At 30.0% G+C, this 13,676-nt stretch overlaps 4 protein-coding genes across 4 annotated transcripts; 3 read left to right on the top strand and 1 right to left on the bottom strand.

Moving 5' to 3' along the window:
• The first annotated feature begins 369 nt into the window (after positions 1-369).
• On the top strand, positions 370-4,406 carry LOC141534813 (symplekin-like). Its single transcript, XM_074254390.1, has 2 exons — positions 370-1,103; positions 1,183-4,406. Exons 1-2 carry the CDS (start codon positions 886-888, stop codon positions 3,941-3,943), a joined length of 2,979 nt encoding a protein of 992 aa, XP_074110491.1. The 5' UTR covers positions 370-885; the 3' UTR covers positions 3,944-4,406.
• Positions 4,407-4,686: 280 nt separating this feature from the next.
• Positions 4,687-5,389, top strand: LOC141534816 (uncharacterized). The gene is made up of 3 exons (XM_074254392.1): positions 4,687-4,845; positions 4,915-5,058; positions 5,133-5,389. The coding sequence occupies exons 1-3, from the start codon at positions 4,782-4,784 to the stop codon at positions 5,273-5,275; spliced, it is 351 nt and encodes a 116-aa protein (XP_074110493.1). The 5' UTR covers positions 4,687-4,781; the 3' UTR covers positions 5,276-5,389.
• A 1,041-nt stretch (positions 5,390-6,430) lies between these two features.
• LOC141534815 (uncharacterized) lies at positions 6,431-7,986 on the top strand. The gene is made up of 3 exons (XM_074254391.1): positions 6,431-7,107; positions 7,184-7,250; positions 7,338-7,986. Exons 1-3 carry the CDS (start codon positions 7,035-7,037, stop codon positions 7,921-7,923), a joined length of 726 nt encoding a protein of 241 aa, XP_074110492.1. The 5' UTR covers positions 6,431-7,034; the 3' UTR covers positions 7,924-7,986.
• Positions 7,987-8,748: 762 nt separating this feature from the next.
• Positions 8,749-11,828, bottom strand: LOC141535204 (uncharacterized). The gene is made up of 7 exons (XM_074255036.1): positions 11,765-11,828; positions 10,995-11,519; positions 10,589-10,822; positions 9,849-10,514; positions 9,620-9,739; positions 9,191-9,440; positions 8,749-9,059 (listed from the first exon to the last, which is right to left on the bottom strand). The coding sequence occupies exons 1-7, from the start codon at positions 11,826-11,828 to the stop codon at positions 8,873-8,875; spliced, it is 2,046 nt and encodes a 681-aa protein (XP_074111137.1). The 3' UTR covers positions 8,749-8,872.
• Positions 11,829-13,676: the final 1,848 nt, after the last annotated feature.

Genomic DNA, 13,676 nt, shown 5'->3' with positions numbered 1-13,676 from the left:
TGACGGATGTATTGGAAGCTGTCCCTCATCTGACTCAAACAAATTGTTTGCTTTGAACAGCCAAGATTTTCTCTCTTCAAATGCAAATTCGAGTAAAAACAAAAAAGATAACGAAAATCAAATTTAAAATTATAATCACCACGGAGATCATCAAAACAGTTACAATATATTAGATATAATTTATAAATTCTTTTAAATCTATAAAACAAATTCTTAATTTTCAATTTAAATTTTAAGTCCATTATGTAAGGTCAATCAAAATGTGTTTGTAAATCAAATAAATAAATAATATGACAACTCACCATCATAGTTTTTTTTTTTTTTTTTCATTATTTAGATAACTTTAATATTTTTTTATAACGACATTATCTACTGCTTTACGTTCTGATGACTTTACACATTAAATGTTAATAACGAGACGGTATATATAAATAAAGAGGGATTTTTATTCGATATAGTAAATATAACTCACAGCTTACAAAATTACTCGATAGATGACTCCACCTGCATAACTGTTGAACGATACTTCTTTTATTATTTTATTATTGAACTAAAAAATAAAATAAAAATGTACATATAAAAAACAAAATTTATATAATAAAAAAAAAAAAAAAAAAAAAAAAAAAATTAATAAAGATTTTATTTGATAAATTTTGTAATTTTCGGCTGCAATTGCGCAGTCCAATCTTAAACGAATAAAAAACCACGCTCCATTTTTTTATTTTGGATCAGTGCAAAAGTTTCAATACAAAACTTAGTCATAAATTTAAATTTAACGAATCCCTATAAAATATAACCTCAAATTACAATTACATGAAGCTAAGAAATATTTACAATAATAAACAGTATTATTAATTAATTATTACTGAAGATAAAATTCAAACAATGAGTTTGAAAAAATTAATACTTACGTGGTTTGACGAAATATCGGCTAGCGGAGATGATGAAACAAAAATAGAGAATATTGCTAAAATAAAACAGCATTTTCTGGATCAAGAAGATCCTCTACTAGAAATTACTTACTTCCAAGAATTATTATCATACAGTTCAGACATAAATAGTGATATTCGAGAATCTATCGCTGGTTTTATCGAGGAAGCCGGGTAACTCTAAACATTAAAAAAATTTTTTTTTAATTTTTATTTTTTAATAATAATAATAATTATTATTATATTTTTTTAGTGAAAAATTCCAAGAGAAAATTCCCGACTTGCTACCGCATTTGTCTCGATTGGTATCCGATTCAGTACCAAGAGTGTCTAAACGCGGGATTCGCGCCAGCAGTTGGATCCTAAAAACAGCTTACAGGTGGATCGCCGATGCTGCTAAAGTAAAAACAACTGAAGAAATCCAACAAGTTTGGAACCATTTGAACTTGTTGAAGACTCAAATAATCAATATGGTCGAGAGCGAAAACGAGGGAGTCCGTATGCAAGCCATCAAATTCATCGAGAATGTAGTGTTATTTCAAACGTATCTCGATCCTGAAACATCCAAAGGTCCAAGTGATTTTTCGCTTAATGATATGTTGTTTACTCTGGAAGGAACCTGCTGTCGTAAACTAGAAGAAGAAGCGTGTAGATTAGTCGACGCGCTGATTAATTACCTCCAATCATCATTCATTACCAGCATTTACCTGATAACTTCGATTGGAACTCTTGGACAAATTGCTAAATTACGTCCTAAATTTAGCGCCCAAGTAATCGAGGCGATTATTCGCCTAAAGAAGGATTTTCCACCTACGCTGTCCACCTCCCAGATCATCGGTATTGAAAAAGAGTCTATGAGACTGCTAAAGATACTGACTAACAATGTAAAAATTAAACCGGAGCCAAGAGCTTATTATTATTCACCTGTTAAACGTTCATTAGAGCAGCCGAAAGTTGATTCAGAGTGGAAGAAATTAAAATTGCTTCACAAAGATCAAATATCTGATGATTTAATGGCAAAAAATTTTACAGTTAATACTGCCGTAGAGATGGTAATTGATGCAATAACTCGAGTTCCAAGTAATATGACTGTTGAAGAATTTGCAAAAAAAAATCCTGGATTTTCTATTTCAGCTGATCCAGAAATTAAACCTCGAATAATCGGAAAAAAATCATTTGTGACTATTCAATTAAAACAATCTAATAAAGTAGAACTGATTAATAAAATCAATCAGAATCAGTCAAAAGATCAACTTTTTATGTCAACTTTTAATCAGCCTAATAATGATAAAATTGATTCTGAATTCATAAAATTTAAATCAATTAAGAATATTTTATCTCTGCCATCTCTGTCATCAGCTGATAAACAAAAAATGCTTCTTGGATCTATCGACAGGATTATTTCTTATGAAAACTCTATTCTTACTGGACAACATATCTCTAATAAAATTAAAATAATTGTACGAATGGCAACTATCAATGTTGAAATAAAAAAATTACTTTTAACATATGTTTCTAAGGATATTAATAAGAGGATGGACCTTGGACTGAGCTTGGTATACGAAGAATACGCTTTGAGTCATGGTTTTAAAAGAAAAATAATTACTGAAACTCCTTCATCAGAAGGACCTTTTCAAGCGTACAACCACCTACTTTCTTCCATAATTAAAATTATCGAATCTCATCCAGATCGAGAGTTACTGCTGACTCGGTTTTACCTAGCTGTACCTGTAATATCAAAGGAAATGATCCTGTCGTTGACAACTAAAGCACCTCCTGAAACTCTCAGCTTGTTGAGGGAGTTAATTTTTCGAAGAACTACCAACAAATTAGAGTTTTTAAAGATCCTACTTGGACTTACCATACACCTAGATTCGAGTATCAGTGATCCTGCGGTCGATATTATCGTGGGACTCTACAATCGCGGTGAGTTCCGTCAGTCTATTTCAGAGTACCTAAAAGCTAATTTGGAATTTCTTAAGTTGAAAAATCCTCCTAAAGTTCTTCTTAGAAAAAATATAGATCGAAAAATGGAGCAAAGGTGGGCTAACTCAATGGTCCAATCTTGTTTGAAGCTTTATCAAGCTTTGTTAAAAGAGGACAAGAGTTTGATTTATCAATTGGTTCAAATTTATCCGTTTATGACAGTTGACGTAAAGACACCGGTGAAGAAAATTATGGAGATATCGATTCATTGTTTTGAAGTAAACAGCCCAGAGTTGCTGAGAATCGTTGAAACTTGTCCCGAAGGAGCAGAATCACTGGTCACGAGATTCGTCCATACTCTCACTGAAAATAGAATTCCTAGCAGTGAATTAGTTTCGAAAATGCGAAAAATTTATGAAACTCGGTCTTTGGACATTGTGTTTTTAATTCCCGTCGTCAGAGGGTTGAGTCGAGAGCAAATTTTCTCTATTTTGCCAAAGCTCATCACGCAAAACACAATTATCACTAAGGAAGTAATCAAGCGGCTATTTTTTGTCGGAGAATACACGGAATTTTTTATCACGCCGGTGGAATTCATGATTACGGTGCATAATTTCAAGAAAAATGTCACTGATCTTAAGACTATTATGATTTGTATCTCGATATGCTTGGCTGAAAAGAAAATTTTTACCGAAGAAGTTCTCCAGATTGTCGTCAGCTGCTTGCTAGATCAGACTTCCTTACCAATTACACTTATGCGCACGGTGATGCAAATTTTGTCACTGTATCCAAAAATGGAGAAATTTGTGTTAAGTGTCCTGCAAAAATTAATCTTGAAGAAGGTCTGGAAGCTGCCTAAGCTCTGGCAAGGATTTGCCAAGTGCTGCGAAATGCTCAAGGAAAAAAGTTTCGTTGTTATTCATCAATTGCCTCAACTATCGATTGATAATTTATTCAAGATTGTTCCTGGATTGAAAAATGATTATATTGACTACTTAAAATCAAATAATAATAATAATAATAATAATAATAATAATAATAATGAAAATTGTTCTTTAATAGGAGTACCCTTTGTATCCATTGTATAAAATTATACCTGATTTTTTTTTTTTTTTTTTTTTTTTTTTTTTCTCTCCCAACAAGAATTAAAAATATACATTACTTTAGAAATAATTTTTCAAAAAGTAAATTTTAGTAAAAAATTAAAATTACATTAAATATCATTGTTATAAAAATATAAATAATTATTTAAAAAATAAAATAAATTCAATAATTTTTTTTTATTGAAATTATTTTAACATACACGTCAATAGAAGAAAATCCTTCAATAAGTCGAGTCTTTATTATACTTAAATATGAGCTTGCTTCAGAGCGAGTACCCAGTCACCATAGATCATTTAAAATAAGTAGTAATTACCACTCCTTATTAATCAGAAATTAATTGTTTTCATTATTATTATTATTATTATTATTATTATTATTATTATTATTATTATTATTATTATTAATAATCTTATTATAATAAATAATAAAAGGTTACTAAAACATTAACTTGTCAGTGAACCTATTATTTAACTTTTTTTATTATATATGTTTAGACTGTCGATAATCATTACCTAGCTTCTCATCAATCCTTCACTCCAAAAAAATTACCCGATACTTAGCATAAGACTTTTTTTTACATCTATCGTGTCTATTCAATCATATTGTCCATATTTTTTCGCTCATCTAATTGCTAATTAATAAATGGAGAACATGTAAATAAAAAATCTCAATGCCAAGCATCAAGATTTGTCATAGATAACTTTTAATTATGATTTTTTCGCCAGCTCTTCAGTATAAAAGGATTTATTTGATCGGACTTGAGCATCAGTTTGCATTTCAACCTCTTCATAATATATTATTGTTTTTAAAAATAATATAAACATGAAATTCTTTGGCTTGGTTCTCTTTATTATTGCTTTATTTATTGCTGCTTGTCAAGGACAAGGTATTTTTATTTTTATAAATATTATTATTTTTAACATGTAAACAAAATTATAATTTTTAATTTTTACAGATACTGCCAAAGATGACAAAATTAATACCGGTGGGTTATACAACAAGGATTACGCTTACGGGTATTACAACCGTCCCGGTCAATTAGGGTACAATGGATGGAATCGTAATGGATACACTGGATACACTGGATACAGTGGATATGGTAATTTCTATAAAAATAATTCTATAAAAGCTAAATCTTTAGTATTATAAAGTAATATTGTTTGTATCTTTTAGGAGGATATGGTATTAATACTAATACTAATGGCTACGGGTCTTACGAATATGGTGCTAATCCATACGGCGCTAATGGATATTATCGTAATTCTAGATACTACGGTAATACTGGATACGCCAGACCAGGAGCAGCTTACTACTGAGAGCTAAAAATTTTAAACAAAGTGTTCAAGGTTTTAGATTATCAAATAACAAAATTAATTTTTTATATTAATTAATCTAACACTTTTTAATAAACAATTAATAATGGCATCACATTGAATGATCAAATTATTTTTTAATTTATATAATAAATTTTTTTTTTTTTATTCTTAGAAATATATTATTAATTTATAGAATAATTGACAAATTAATATTTAATATAATAAATAATAAGCATTGAATTAGAGAATCATTTCAATAACTGTTTTCCAGTTATTGCGGAAAAATTTCAATGCCGGTTATTAAATAAATTTGTTGTGTACCATTGTTTCTTTTTAATTATCATTATTATCTCGATGATATAAAAGGATGCAGCTTCGTAAATATTGTCAGTTTCATTTGTCACTTTATATCGTGTCAGTTTTTTTTTTTTTTTTTCTATTGAAATATTTTTGTGAGTATTGACAAAAATGAAATTTATTTGGACGATTTTCATAATTGCTGCATTAATTGCGCTTTGTCAAGCTCAAGGTATATTTATAATTATTATTAAAAAATTTTTTTTTCTTTTTTATTATAATATTAGAGTAAACTTTTTAGTAATAAAAAAAATTTTTTTAGGTTTTAATGGATATGGAAATCCAGGAAGAGGTGGTGGATTTCAAGGAAATGGATACGGTAATCAAGGACGTGGAGGATATTACAATAACCGCGGACCTGGAGGATACGACAATGGATATGGTAATCAAGGTGGACAAGGAAGATTCGGTAAGTTGATTTTTATAAACTTTTATCATTTAATAATAAATTATTTATCACTAACTAAGTAATAATAAATTTCCAGGTCCCGGTGGGCTTGACATCAGCTTTGGCTAAAAACCTGGATGTTGATAGAACCAAAGATCACCGACTTGACGTCATCTGTGGAATTCTATTTCAAAAATAAATATTATAATCTAATGCTATTGAATATTAAATAAATAACAAAAGTTATCACATCACTGCTATCTATAGCTGTTTATATTTTTAACAATTCTATTGACATATGTCTAATAATAATGATAAAGACCCGGTACTATGTAATTCAAATTAAAAATTAAAAAAAAAAAAAAAAACGCGAAAACGAGTCATAAAAAAGAAGACGAAAGTAAAAAAAAAAAAAAAAAAAAAAAAAAAAACCCAGCGTATCTTGAATAAAGGTCTCCTATTAACGCGAGAGTAATAATCAAAACTAATTTCTAATATAGACACAACGTACCACTGACTGATGGAATTTTCATGGTCAACAGTTTGACGGATTTACCCAGACTTTGACCGCAGGTACTTGTTGTGAGAATCGTAATCGGGTTTCCTTTCGCTGGTAGGCCTACTCATAAAGAACTCTCTAATAAAGACCACGCTTTTAAATAAATCAGTTATATAATTTAATCACCTGAAATATTATAATGTAATAATAAGCGATAAACAGAAAAAAAAAACTTACGTATTTCCTGAAAGTCAATGAACCAAATTACAAGAATTATCTCACTATTTAAATATTATATCTTCGGTATTTATTTATTACCCGAAGACGTTAAAGCTGAAATAAAGAAAAAGAAAAATAAAAAGTCAAGAGGGAACCGGGTTTTTTTTTTTTTTTTTTTTTTTACATCACGTAGATTTAGGTCCGGTAAAACCAATCGTACTAGGTCGATCATCTTCCATATATAAAATCTGGATGGTTTCTTCATATAACTCAGTTGAGATTCGTGTCTTGAATCAATGACAACGTCTATCATTTCGGGAACTAAAATGTCGTCGTTTATTACTTGTCTTCTTTTCTTCGTATCCGTTGGTTGGTTTCATCAATTAATAAATAATACTAATTTTATAATTATTTTAAATAAAAAATAATATTTGTTTTTTTACAGGAATAGTGAGGACTCAAGATTTTCAGTTTCCTTCTGACGATAATTATAATACATATCCAACTTTCGGGTATGTTATTTCATTATTATTATTATTAATTATTAATTGCTATAAAATTATAAAACTATAATTTATTAATTTGTATTTTTATTATAGAAATTATGGCTCAGACGCTTATTCGGCTGACGCCATTTCAAATGTAGATGATTTCGGAAATAGCAATGCCAAGTCTAATGCAAATACCTGGGGCAATAATGGATGGGCAAATTCTTATTCTGATGCTGAGAGCAGCAACCCTTATCCCTATGGTGGATCTGCGAGAGCTGGATCAAATTCAGGTACTCGTAATCGATATGGCAATTCAGGATCTGAGGCACGCGCCGATTCCTATGTCGATCAATTTGGAAATATTCGTGCAAACGCAGAGAGTTATGCTCAAAGTGGTCCTGGAGGCAGTAACGCAGCTTCAGCTAGCGCAACAGCAGGAATAAATAAATTTGGAGAACCGGTTGGTGCTGTTGCTACTGGAACCGCTTCTGCTGGATCGGGTGGTCACAGCCACGCTATATCACTAGCAACAGTTACTGGAGGAAACAATCGTCCGAGAAACCAAGGACAAAACAATTATCCGCAGAGCTTTATGCCTTATCCCTACCACAATAATCGACCTTTTTTTGGCTACAGAAGTGGAGTCGATGATGCTGATAATGCTAATAATGCTGATGATGACAGCAAAGCTTAACCTAAACTTTAACAATTTCACTAGATATAGTAAGACTGAAAGTAATCTTTTTTTTTTTTATTAATTTGATTTTTATAAAAATATAAATATATATTTGTCATTTACTTTTTTACTTTTTATTTTTTATTTATTTTAAAACCTTCATCTAAAAATTCAAACTTTTTTAATTGCTTTTTTTCTATGATAAAAAAGGATTAAATTTATCTAATTAAAATTTTTAGGAAATACCCAAGTAAATAAAATTCTTACTTTTTTGTTACTATTTTATTTTTTAATTATAGTATTTTTATCATCTTTAAACTATAAAAAAAATTAAAGAATTTTTTTATAATTTTAGAGAAATCAATTAAACCAAAATTAAATCAAAAAATCAAAAAATAAAAAAACCCAATAATTGTTTTATAAATATAAAACTTATACATAATAATTAAAAATAAATATGAATCAAGCAGAACAAATACCATTGTCTATTTATGGTTAATTAATAGAAAGAAAATGTATTAGTGAGAAAAGTCACAAAAGATTAAAATTAAATGTTCTTTTTTCTATTTCGGAGATTTCGGAGAATTAATTCCGGTAAAACCGTCACTGTAATTTAAAGTTTTCATTAAATTACGCAATATTTATTATCAATAATCATCTAGCTAAAACTGCTAACATACATTAATAAGTAATGATATGCCTGGAGTATATATTATATTATACGTTTAGAAAAAGCCTCATCATAATCTAATCCCACTGTCACGGTCACCCGACCTCGAGACCTTTCTATTTACAATTTTTATTACCGCTCAATATAATTATAATAAAAAATAAAACGAAAAGTTATTACTAAAAACATCTTTATTAATATTTATCTTAAATAACAAACAAGTTTGTTATAACTTATATTCAAATTGTATAAAATATAAAAATCTCAAATATACTGAGGTGAATAATACGATGTCAATCAATTAATTTTCCCCGCTTCTACGTGATAAGTCCCTTTACCGGTATTATCAACACCGGATGAGCTGCTGCTGTAAACTCCCTTGGCGCCTTCAAAAGTTCCAGATTGGTTAACTTCTGGTGCCTTCTGATTATTGTCACTCGGTTGCTCTTTGTCGGTTTCTTCTCCCAGACGCGAATGAAAGAACCTCAAAGAATAAAAAAAAAAAAAAACATTTTAAAATTCCATCATCAAGTCAAGTTCACCTTGACAGCGTAAACAAATTTTTACTTTTTAAAATAAATGTTATTGTGAAAAAACAAATTTTTCTACACTTACGGATCACCAAAACCGCCATTAGAGTTAGCTTGAGCGTTCGCGCTGGCGGCTGCTGATGATCCACCAAATCCATTTGCCAAAGTATTAGAATTTGCTGTTGCACTAGAGCTTCCAGAACCGCCACCGTAACCGCCGGGGTTGCGTTCATAGTTATTGTATCCAGTGTTTCCATGATTGTTGTATCCTCCATTAGTTCCTTGAGTATTGTAACCAATTGGCCTGTATCCGTGTTGTTGTCCACTTATGGGACCTATTAATAGTCCAAAAAAAAAAAAAAAAAAATCATTTTTTATTGTAATTAAAATTTATAACATGATACTGATTATAAGTTAACTATAAATGTTATCAAAAACTATCTTTAGTATCATTTATAGTATCATCTCATTAGTTATTATTAAAAGGTTATTATAAGTTTAAGAAAAAGCTTACAATTAATGGAACCAGGTGCAAAACAAGGATCAAGAGGAGGAACTTTAAATCCTACACCACCACGATATTTATCACCACTTCCTTGGTTATATAAAGGACGTTGGAATCCACCAACCCCACCTGTAATTAATTAAATAATTAGTTTTATCTGTTGAAAGTTACAATTTTAAATAAAAATAAAAATTTTTGATTAATTAAATATAACACAATCGACAATAGAGTAGCTTACCAGCTTGTGATTGAGCATTAGCATTAGCATTGGCATTGGCATTGGCATTAGCATTAGCATTAGCATTAACATTACTATTAGAATTAACATTACTATTAGATCCAAATCCTGAACCTCCACCATAACCTCCAATATCAAAACTTCCATGTTCTTTATAATCTCCACTTATTCCAAAATCACGATTGCTTCCACCGTGGCCACCACCAATTCCAAATGCTCCTCCACCACTTCCACCAGAGCCGCCTGTATGACCATCAGCGAGACCAAATCCTCCGCTGATACCATGTCCACCACCACCACCAATTCCATAGCTTCCTTCAGCACCTCCATAACCTCCAGCAGAGCCAGTATGACCATCAGTCAGGCCAAATCCTCCACTGTTGCCATGTCCACCAGCAGAACTGTGACCTTCAGCAGAACCACTTACTCCACCATGACCTTTGTGACCTCCACTAACAACAGGAGTAAAACCTACTCCAATACCCCCCACGTGACCTCCTCCAACACCAAATCCAACATCCAATCCATGGTCGCCATTACCAGTGCCTAAAACATTTGTTCCTAATCCTCCAAAGCCAGTGTCATGCTCAAAACGACCACCACCACCACTATGAAAACCACCTTGATCGTAATTTCCTCCAATTCCTGGGCCTCCAAATCCACCACCTAATAAAATATTTTATCTATTAGAAATCGTTAAAAGAAAGAATAATTAATTTTGGTGAAAAATTTAAACCTACCAGTAGCTTGAGAACTAGCGCCTGCTGTTGCTGATGCTCCAGAACTTAATCCGGTGTATCCATTGCTTGGTAAGGTACCACCCTGTTGGTAAATTGGAACTAATTTATGTCCGCCAGATCCATAATATCCTCCGTGTCCTCCGCTGTTTCCAGTGTATGCGCCATTACCACTTCCAAAACTACCTAGCCCGGAATTTCCGTCAAATCCACCATTTCCATAATATCCATCAGTACCTTTAATATAAATAATATAATTATTATTTCAAATAATTACAAGAAAAATAATAATGGAGAAAAAATTTTATACTTTTTTGATATTTTAAATATAAAGTTAGTAGAAGTTAAAGTAAAAATCATTAATTATTATTGTCAGTGTATCAAAGAAAAGATATTTAATAAAACTCACCACCAGTTCCACCAGCTATACCAGATGCTGCAGCATTAGCATTAGCATTAGCATTAGCATTAGCATTGGCATTGGCATTGGCATTGGCATTGGCATTGGCATTGGCATTGGCATTAGCATTGGCATTGGCGTTGGCATTAGCATTAGCACCACCAATACCACCACCACCATCACCACCACCACCACCACCAACACCACCTCCAGAACCACCACCACTATTATTACCTACAAGTCCGCCATGTACTCCACCTCCATAATAACCACCTCCATTGTTGTATTGATGTCCTGCGCTACCAACGCCGCCTCCTCCAAAACCGTGATTTCCTAAACCTCCTTGATATAAACCTTGATTACCATCGTTAAAATGTATTCCATCAGAATTTATCGCCTCAGCCTTAGCGTTTGCTTTGCCGAGACCCGTAGTCTGAGTGTCAGTATTGGTGTAAGTTTGACCATCTTTAAAACTACTACTCGAGCTGGATGATGAGCTGCTTGATGAACTCGCATATCTTCTGTTACGGAAATCTGGTAATATTTTTTATCGAAATTGTTATTATTATTATTATTATTATTATTATTATTATTATTATTATTATTATTATTATTATTATTATTATTATTATTATTATTATAGATTTATTAATTAAATTTTTTACGAATGGAAATTTTCTTTTAATTTTTTTGCAATAAGAAAGATTATAAAAATTTTCAAAAGTCTATTAATTTGAGTATTATGATTTAATATTGATTTTTAGGAAGAAAAAACGTACCTTGGGCATTGGTAGTAAGAACCAGGAGGGCCAGAAGCCCGAAACTAAGTTTACTTATTGTCATGTCGAAGTCGAACTGTGCCGATTATCCAGAAACCAGATAGTAATATACCCGGATCTCCCACTCTTTATTTTTTATTTGATTCTTCTGTTGATTGTGATTATTGAGTAGCTTGAGCTGGACTCTCGTGTTAGGTCTCTCTCGTGTTAGGTCTTGGTCTATCCTTGGTCCCTCCTTTCTATCTTCTGACTAATTGACGTATGTAAGTATATGATATATGATATTTGATAGCTACTTCTTCCTCGTAATAACAGAGTTTTGATTCCCTTACCTTCTGAAATCCCTAGATAACAAGACTTTGTTACGAGGTGAGACTTTTTTTTTGTCACCGTTTCAAAAGTTCATTAATATTTTTATAAAATAATTATCAATCCATTTTTTGGGTTTTATTGATTTTTTTTACTTGACGATTAATTAATTTAATTGTAATTAAAAAATTTTTAAATACTTTATAAGCAATTTTAGAGTTATTAAATTATATTGAGTAACATTTATAATTGTCATTAATTACTACAATTAAAAAATAAAAATTTAAATGATGAAAAGTAATAATTTTGTTTACTTGATTGGGTCTTTTCTAAAATAAAAAAAAAAAAAAAAAAAATTAAAAATTAGATATTTTTTTTTTTTTTTTTTTTTTTTTTTTTTTATTTGTTCTGCAGTTATCGCACTCGTAACTATAACATAGGCAGTAGGGAAAATCTTCGATTTCAACTCATCAAAGCGGTAGATAAAACTGGATTTTCTAAAATAATCCTAGTATCAAGATAAATAATTAAAAATTAAATTGAGAGCAGCTCTCTTATTTTAAGATCAATGTCTATTGATTTAATGATATTAGTAAGTAAATAATAAATAATTAATTTAAAAAATATCTAAACTTGAACTGCATCAGGTCATATGACAAAATAATTTATGATAACCCAAGATAGTAATGCCTTTCAAAGAAAAATCTAGAACTAGGATATATTACGAAATTAATATAATAAATTTAGGACAAGGCCAATTTTATTTTATTTTTATTTTTTTGTTCAAAAAAATTATATTTTAATGACTTCTTTTCATTTGAAACTTATTATTATCAATAATAAATTAATTTATAAAAATTTATTGGCTTACAACTGAAACTAAGCTAGCTGCAATGAATTGTAATTAATAGAATTATTATATAACTATAAAATAACCGATTACCTCATCTTGAAGATGGGATTAAATATTTGTTTATAGTCCGTGGTGGTGAGTATATACATTAGCATAATGATGGAAAGGAGATTACCTTCATCGATACTGTTTGTAAACCGAGTACGTAAAAAACTAAATATTCAACTCGTTCATTCATTTTCAAACGTAATATCCAGTAAACTTGTTCATATTCTTCTTCTCCTCAGTAAAACACTTATTGAAAAACCTCAAGGTCGAAAGGCTCTATACAAATAAAAATACTTCCTCGAGATTATAATTTATTCTCTTTGTAAAATTAAATTATGCGTTTTTTATTAGAGTAAATATTATTATATTATTTATCTGACTCATTACAATTGGGTTTTGTGTTATTTATTTATTTATTTATTTATTAGTTAAAGTTTAACGCTGGGAATTCCTGTCTTTCGAAACCGGTTTTTTTACTTTTTTTTTTTTTTTTTTTTTTTTTTAAGAAAATTTTTTATATTTAGCATTTCTCCATTATTAAATTATTAATTCATTAATCATCAATTAATTTTAATAAAAAATTAAATATCAATTCGTCCTAAAAATATATAATAATAATTAATTAAATATTTTAACTGGAATGATTAGCGATAATCCCGGTAATTAAATACGTAAACAAATGTGCATACATAAATAAAATGT

Source organism: Cotesia typhae, unplaced genomic scaffold, assembly GCF_013202065.1.
Source record: "Cotesia typhae breed Kobodo isofemale line unplaced genomic scaffold, CoteBio_Ctyphae scaffold_13, whole genome shotgun sequence".
NCBI classification, from domain to species: domain Eukaryota; kingdom Metazoa; phylum Arthropoda; class Insecta; order Hymenoptera; family Braconidae; genus Cotesia; species Cotesia typhae.
The sequence above is the reverse complement of the archived record's forward strand: the minus strand, read 5'-3'. Positions and strand labels throughout refer to the sequence as shown.